The sequence below is a fragment of the Benincasa hispida genome, chromosome 2, assembly GCF_009727055.1.
Source record: "Benincasa hispida cultivar B227 chromosome 2, ASM972705v1, whole genome shotgun sequence".
In the NCBI taxonomy this organism is placed as follows: Eukaryota; Viridiplantae; Streptophyta; class Magnoliopsida; order Cucurbitales; family Cucurbitaceae; genus Benincasa; species Benincasa hispida.
The window spans coordinates 57,160,573-57,169,480 of NC_052350.1; the positions used below are offsets into that span (position 1 = coordinate 57,160,573).

General features: G+C 29.1%; 1 protein-coding gene across 1 annotated transcript in view; it reads left to right on the forward strand.

Annotated features, from left to right (window-relative positions):
• Positions 1–6,006, forward strand: part of LOC120070643 (respiratory burst oxidase homolog protein B) — a 9,642-nt gene extending 3,636 nt beyond the window's left edge. The window contains exons 5-13 of the mRNA XM_039022472.1: positions 1,022–1,135; positions 2,349–2,783; positions 3,610–3,996; positions 4,086–4,181; positions 4,295–4,410; positions 4,503–4,605; positions 4,812–4,885; positions 4,986–5,485; positions 5,696–6,006. Coding sequence (XP_038878400.1) covers positions 1,022–1,135; positions 2,349–2,783; positions 3,610–3,996; positions 4,086–4,181; positions 4,295–4,410; positions 4,503–4,605; positions 4,812–4,885; positions 4,986–5,485; positions 5,696–5,805 — 1,935 coding nt within the window. The 3' untranslated portion in view covers positions 5,806–6,006. The remainder of the gene's footprint in view (positions 1–1,021; positions 1,136–2,348; positions 2,784–3,609; positions 3,997–4,085; positions 4,182–4,294; positions 4,411–4,502; positions 4,606–4,811; positions 4,886–4,985; positions 5,486–5,695) is intronic.
• The last annotated feature ends 2,902 nt before the right edge of the window (positions 6,007–8,908 follow it).

The window sequence follows — 8,908 nt, forward strand, 5'->3', positions numbered from 1 at the left end:
CGAAATATAGAGAAAGATATAAATAGATATACTTATGAAAGTTATAAATTTAAATTAATAAATTTTTTTATGATTTTTAAACAAGTTTATATATCTATTATGTATATTAATATTTTACATTAATGACCTTTTGTTGCATATTTTTTTTATGTTTTATAAGTTTTTCTACAATATAATAGAAATATGAAATATTGATCAATCATTCGTATTGATGTCAAATCTATGGAAATATTGAAATATCTATATGTGAATATAAATTTAATGCTACGGTTATCCTACAAAATAAAGAATGTTTCAACTAATCAAGAAAAATGTCATTCAAAAATTCTTATATTTATAAAAAATGGAAATCTTGCTACTAATAAAACAGAAACACTTTATTTAGCAATATTATCTTTTGAGTTATTCGTAAATTTATATTTAATATAAGGAAATATGCATATAGAATTAATTTTTAAATATATATTTAAAAAAACTTAAATCATTGATCAACTTGATAATAATGGTTAGTAAAATGTTATTATTATTGTTTCAAAAAAAATTTGTCATTATTATATTGCAGTAATTCACCATTGTTATAATTAATAATTGACTAAAATGATAATTGAGAGGACCACAATCCTTCATTAGGAATAAATATTGCCTTTTCTCATGTTTTTAATTAATGAAAATGAGAGTAAATAAAAAAAAAATGTGTAATAATAAATATTATTAAATCGTGTTTCTTAAAATTTATACAAAATCAAAATTAAATAAAAGGACTACACATTTCAATCACTAGCTAAATATTTGACCACTTAATATGATTTAATAATTACTTTTATTAATGGAGTATTTTTAAATATAAAAAATAAATCAAAATATTTATAAATTTAATAAAATTTTATTGTCTATCTAACTGTCGCAACCTATTGTAGATAGATTATGATATTTTATTATTATTGGTAGATATTTTCAGCAATTTGATCATTTAAATATTTTTCTTTATTTATTGAATGATAAGATTTTTTTTTTTTTTCAGATTATTGCACTTAGTGCTTCAGCTAATAAGTTGTCAAAAATTAAAGATGATGCTGAAGAATATGCTGCTCTAATTATGGAAGAATTGGATCCAGACAACCTTGGATACATTGAGGTTTGTAAATAATTATTTCAATATGCACATAAAATTATAATATCAAGTAATATATCATATTCTTATTGCTCAAAAATATATTTTTTTTAAGAAAAAATTGTTAAAAAGGAACAAAAGATTACTAATATGTATAGTAGTCAATCACTCAAATTAGCCATATTTAAATATATCATTTATTGACTAGTAGTATAGTATACTTGATAATGTAACCAACCCTATAAAATAAGCTCTAAAGATATTATTTTAAAAAAATATTACTTTTTTTTTTTAATTCTAAGTCCAAACTCTGTTCATCACTTCTTTACTAACAGTCAATTTGAACTTATAGTGGATAAAATATTAATTAATCAGTCTTAATGGTTGAATATTCAATCTTTATTGAACTAAAAAAAGGGGAAAACATAAAAATTATTTTAAAAAAAAAAAAACCCTACAATTATTGCTTATATTTTTATGTTTCTTTAATTTTTCTATGATAGGATAAAAATATCAATTCAAACCATCTATCAACGTGGAGTGAAATTCGATTCGATTTGATTTTATCAGTTTTGAGACAAAACAAGAACAAAACCAATTTGATCAATTTTATAAAGAAATGAATCAAACCAATGTCCAATAAAGAACAAAACCAATGTATTGATTTTTGTTGGTGCAGTTTATTATCGGTTTGGTTATCAGTTTTTGACTTTTTTTTTTTCTTTTTTCATTTTTAAAAATTTTTATTTTCGCTTTTCTTTTGAATGGATCCTTTTTGCTCCTTCAAAATAAAAATTTGATCTATTTCTTTTCTTCTGGACTCAAATTGGACATTTTTTTTCCTAGGCCTTTTTTAAAATTAAATAAGAAACATATATGCAATATAATAAATGGTCTTTTTTTTTTAAACAACAAACATAGATACACAATAATACTTAAAATACTAAAAGGGACTTATTGTTCGAATTTGTTTTGAATAGTATATACATACCCTTGGTTCAATTCGATTTTGACTAGTTTTTTCAATAAGGAAAAAAAACCGAACGGAACCTATATTTTTTTCTTCAAATGCAAATCAAGATGTCCATTTCCATCCTCGAAAATAAACTAAACTAAAGTAATGGATCGGTTTGGTTTTTAATTTTTTTTTTTTTTATTACACTCTTAATCAAATTTAGAATACTTTTAAAATATCGATGAAATTATCTACATACGGATTGATTTTTTTTTTTCCCAGCTATACAACTTGGAAATGCTACTCTTGCAAGCCCCAAACCAAGCAACGGCCCCGAACCGCGTGACAGACAGCCGAGTGCTGAGCCAACTACTAAGCCAAAAGCTAGTACCAACAAAGGAATACAACCCCATCAAGCGCACATACCGCTCACTCCGCTACTTCATTGAAGACAATTGGAAGCGCATTTGGGTTTTCTCTCTATGGCTCGCCATTTGTGCTGCTCTCTTTACTTGGAAGTTCATTCAGTACCGCCATCGAGCCGTCTTCCATGTCATGGGCTACTGTGTCACCACCGCCAAAGGCGCCGCCGAGACTCTCAAGTTCAATATGGCCATTATCCTTCTCCCTGTTTGTAGGAATACCATTACTTGGCTCCGGAGTAAGACCAAGCTTGGTTCTGTTGTCCCTTTTGATGACAATGTCAATTTCCATAAGGTACTTTTTTCTTTCCACGTTGCCCACTATGTGTTTGATCATTTTTCTGTGTTCAAATTTTAATGTGTTTGTTGGTGCTGTTGGGTTTCATGTGCCTGAGTTTGTGGTAAATGATTGGTTTAAATTCTGTTTTGATCATTAACTTTTATTGGGTCTCTTCATTTTGGTCCCTGAATTCTTAGAATATCGCTTTTTGTTATTGACTTTGTAAGAACTTTACATTTTGATTCTTGGCTTAGCATAGCTTTGAGTCTAAGTATTGGACAAGTATGTGATGGACTGGATTGAGTGAGGTGGGCACTGAGGGAAGAATATCAGATGGTAAAATAATAACAAGGATGAAACTGGTTTATATTTTAAGAGTTTACGGGGGGAAATGGTTGTTCTTTAAATGCTTAGGGACTAAATTTTATGAACTTAAACTAAAATGGCATAATTAGATTTTGATTGATATTGCTTAGAATATGCACGAAAGATTAGTTAAAGTTTTTGGATTTAGTCGAGAGTAAAATTTATAATTTTCTAACTTTTTCAATATCATTCTCCTCGGTATTGTTATTATTATTTTTTACTTGATTGAGTTCAACAATATATGGTGGTGGGAGATTCAAACATTTGACCTCTTAGTTAAGATATATGTCCCAACTAATTGAGCTAAAGAAGAACTTTCATGAATAAAATAAAACTCACGTAAGGAGCATGAAGGTTGTGTATAGAAGATTTAATATCGTCTGCTAAACTCAGAAGCAGAAGTGGATTGGTTTAGACGAATTTAGTACAATAGTTAACGTAAAATCTCATGTGCATTTGCATCTGCTTGGTTTAGGTAATTGCTGTTGGCATCGCCATTGGGGTCCTTTTACATGCTGGAGCACATCTTACCTGCGACTTTCCAAAGCTACTTCATGCGACGGATGCGGAATATGAACCAATGAAGCCGTTTTTTGGTGACGTACGGCCAAATAACTATTGGTGGTTTGTGAAGGGAACAGAAGGGTGGACTGGGGTGGTGATGGTGGTGCTGATGATTATAGCGTTCACCTTGGCCCAGCCATGGTTTCGCCGCAACCGCCTAAACCTACCAAAAATCATCAAGAGACTCACAGGCTTTAATGCCTTCTGGTACTCTCACCATCTCTTTGTCATTGTCTATGTCCTCTTCATCATCCATGGGTACTACCTCTATCTCTCCAAGAAATGGTACAAAAAGACGGTGAGCATTCTCATTCAATTCAAACTTTACAGCAAACAAAAAACATAATCAGACATTTGAATGACATTTTGTTTCATTATCGACTACAGACATGGATGTATCTAGCTGTCCCAGTTTTGCTATACGCATGTGAAAGACTGATTCGTGCGTTTCGGTCGGGCTACAAAACAGTGAGGATCTCAAAGGTCTACGCCCTTACTCTTTGCTTTTTGTTCGTTTGCCTGAAAACTCACTAATTTTCTAGAGAGAAAAAAAAGTACCAAGAACTATATGCTGACAGAAAAAGGAAAACTCTCAGGTTGCTGTGTATCCTGGAAATGTTCTGGCATTGCAAATGTCAAAGCCTCATGGATTCAAATACACAAGTGGCCAGTACATATTTGTGAACTGTTCTGCTATTTCTCCCTTTCAATGGTAAATCCTACACCGTCTGATCCATGATCATCATGATCAACCATGATGTTTGGTTTTATTGAAATTAACGGATGTGATTAAATTTTTTTCAGGCATCCATTCTCGATTACATCGGCTCCAGGGGATGATTACTTGAGCATTCACATTCGCACTGTGGGAGACTGGACTTCCCAGCTCAAAACCATTTTCTCTAAGGTACTTATAAATACTTGGTTATACTAAAAGGAACGATTCCATTGGCTGAAATTAACTAAATGTTTGAAAGAACTAGGTTGTTTTCGTTCATCAGTAATCCAGCACGGTTTGTGAAATTGAAAATCATAAATAGACTTACTATCAAGCGAGCTTTTGAATATTTTGAACTTTATTTTTAAAAGAATGTTGCCTTACTCTGTCAATAGGTATGTCAGGCTCCATCTGTTAATCAAAGTGGTCTTTTGAGGGCTGATATTGGTCCAAGCAGCAACAAAATAAGGTACTTATTTCAACCGTGCTTTTCAAATTTTCTTTTACATGTAAAAACGGTTATCAATAACAAAATGTCAGTTTTTCTCACTTCAAAAGTCGTACTACAGGTTGCCAAGGCTGTTGATAGACGGACCCTACGGAGCTCCGGCACAAGACTATAAACAATACGACGTTCTTCTTCTCGTGGGGCTGGGGATCGGCGCCACCCCACTGATCAGCATCGTCAAGGATGTACTCAACAACATCAAGGAGCAGAAAGACATCGAAAATGGTGTTGCCAATAAGCAAACCAAGCCCTTTGTCACCAAACGAGCTTACTTCTACTGGGTGACCCGAGAGCAGGGCTCATTCGAATGGTTTAGAGGTGTCATGGATGAAGTCGCGGAGAACGACCGAGACAGGGTGATTGAACTGCACAACTACTGCACCAGCGTTTACGAAGAGGGCGATGCTCGGTCTGCCCTCATTACCATGCTCCAAGATCTCAACCATGCCAAGAACGGCGTCGATATTGTGTCCGGGACAAGGGTAAAGACTCATTTTGCTAGGCCCAACTGGCGTAATGTCCTGAAGCATGTTGCTGTTAATCACCCTGATCAAAGAGTTGGTAAGTCTTTACTAAATTTACATATTACGAAGTTGAGTTTCTGATCATATTGCATATTAATCAATAGACGACTATAACTAATAAATATCGTTGAACTTTGGATTATATTTCTATTTTGTTTCGATCATTAGTGACATTAACATAACGTCAATGTTGTCGTCACGTAAATTCAACCAAATATTATCTAATTGGATTGTAATGTGAATGCAGGGGTGTTTTACTGTGGAGCACAAGGACTGGTAGGAGAGCTAAGGAGATTATCGCAAGACTTTTCTAGGAAAACAACCACTAAATTTGATTTCCACAAGGAGAATTTTTAGAGTTACAATTAAATTGGATTTTTTTAAAAAAAAAAAATTAGATATTTTTAAGAAATTGTAATATAGTGTAATTTTCTTGTTATTGGGTATACCTATATGTGTTTATTTAGTAGCTCTACACAAAATTTTCATAATCTCAATATTATAAGGAAAGTGTACTGAATATTTCTTATAGTTAATAATGAGATTTCTTATTTAGTAGATTATTTTCTTTCATGCCCTTTGCTTTCCATTTTTTAAATGCTATTCTTCGATTGTAATACATGGTAATAAAAATAATATCTTCCGCAAAATTCAATGTGAGAAGAATTTAAAAATTAACATTTCACTTAAAATTTAGACAACAAAAATATTTCAACTTTCAATATGAAAATATACGAAATATAACCCTTCAAACATTTAAAATTAACTATAATTTTTTTAAAAAAATACAATAAAAAATCTCTACAAGTATAGCCACAAAAATTATCATACATATAATAAACGTAAAATCTCGTAGTTCTAATTATTTATTTAAATAGTAATTTTTTAATATGTAACAAATAAATATTATACAATTTTATCTTAGTTTCATCAACTTTTAAAAATGAGATAATGTAACCATTTTTATTTTAATGTTCTCATATCATCATCTTTTTCAAAAGGAAAGTTTTATATAAGGTACAAAGAGAGAATTTGTTATAATAATTAAATTTTCGAATTAATATATTAATATGCTAGTATTATAATACATAATGTGATAAATTTTATTCTAATGTTATTATATATCTATTGTGAAGTCACACTAAATGATGCATTATTTCATTACATTAATTATTACTTTTGTTCAATTAAATTATTTTTTTTATTTTCTCTAAATTTTAGATCTTTTTCTAATAATATAAATGCAAGTATTTATTTCATTTTTCTTTCACATGGACATCTTACGTATATATTGGAAGAATTGATGCACCAATTCGATGTGTGTAACCACCTCCACCTCGAAGAGATGCATCCAAATTGACATCAATTGAATCAAAACTCGAAAGTCACATCCCGTCAACATCAATTACACTTATTCGATCTAAGGCTTTATTTTTTAAATATATAAATTTATTTTGTAAACTAAAAATTGGAAAAGTCATCTCCACTATATTTCAAATAGACACATATATTTGAAAAGTTATAATTCCTCGACAAATACCAATATAAGAATTTATGAAAAATGTAAGATAAAAGAAGTATGTAAAGATTCTCCTTGCATAGTCTCTTTTAATATAAATATAGTAGAGATAATGACCTATTTTTTAGTTAATAGTGGACTATTGAAAAGCCTATTAATTTTACCACTCGTGAAAATTCAAGTTTGAACATGGCAAAATTAAAACTTTAATTAATTATTCATCAATTGAATAATTTTTTTTTTCGATTTTCAAATATTACATAATATATTAGCCAAAAAGGATATTTCTTTTAGTGGAGATATTGATATTTTTTCTCAATAATTATTAAAAGCATATCCATAATTTTTTATTCGTGAAACTATTGAATGCATGACCTTTAATTGAAAATGAGAAGGGAATAAGTTTATATGATAATAATTTATTTAAGTTTCTTTTTAACATAATCAAATGACACAAAATTAGAAAACATAGAGAATAATATGAGTTATAACATTAATTTGTTTAAGCTAATGTCTTTTTCCCGTATGATTGTCTCATTTTGACAACTTTACAACAAATAAAATCAATATAAAGCTTTATTCTAAAAGATTGATAATATAAAATAATAGAAATATTTTAAATCAAATAAAAAGGTCCCTTTTTTATTCATTATAAATATATTAATTTCTAGAATATTGGTTAAAAATTATACATGTGCTATCTTGTAATAGTATAGATAACAACTAATTTCATTCCTTGTTAAACCAACATTGGAAGAATTTTGGAATAGCATCTCCAACTTTAATATACTTCATAGGTTTCTTGAATTTTTATTGCATTTTTTTTTAGGAGAATTATTTTAAATGACAAAATTATTGAAAATATTTATAAATAATGGTAAAATATCACAGTCTATTACGGTCTATCGTTGTCTGCCGCTGAAATTTTACTATATTTATAAATATTTTGATTTATTTTTCTATATTTAAAAATAACATAAAAAACTAACAAAAATGTGAGTTTTGAAGATGAATTAGGATTTTCATGGTAGAGGTTTAGAAACTTCTTCAAATATATTGCAACTCGTGCATATACGGAGTATTAAATTTTTGTTAATATATTTTTCACATGTCCATAAATTTAAAATCGATTTAGGAGATGGGTCAACATTTCTAAAAAAGTTGATGAAACATTAAAAAGAAAGTAACAAAAGGGTTACTAATTTGAAAACAAAATAAATATAAGTATTTTAACTATTTTAAAAGGGATAAAATATTTATCAATATAAATATTTAATTTATTCGTTTTTATTTCCGTAAAATTTTCAAAAATATTCATCTACACATCACAAAATTTTATCTCTTGTGAATTTGAGGAGCACAACGGGAACATGGATGCCAATAAAATATAATATTAAAATAAATAAATATAATATAAATAAATAAATAATAAAATAAAATAAACATAATATATATAAATATATAAAATAAAATAAATAACAAAAGTAAATAAAATAACAAATTATGGATTTCTCCACTTTCTCTAAACTTTTTGGATTTTTTCTAATGTGTATTTTTCAAAACCCACCAAATGTCGCTATTTATATGCGATTTGGCAAGTAGGAGGTGGATTACATGGACACTAATAATGAGTATTTACAAGACATGTGGATAACACTTTGGAAAAATAGGGACAAGACACATGATCAATGGATACTAAGCATGAGCTTCTAATGGGCATCTATTTTCTATAATATTTATAATAATTCTCCTTAGATGTCCATTATATAAAAACTCATTGGAAAAAAATTCCTAATGAAGAAAAAAGAGCACATATTTCATATAATCTAGTACTCTTAAAAAGAATACAGTATATTTACTTCTCCTCATGGAAACATCACTTCAGATCCCCGGGTCATCGCATTCCAATGTTGTGCACCAATTTTTCAAAGGTTGTTGTAG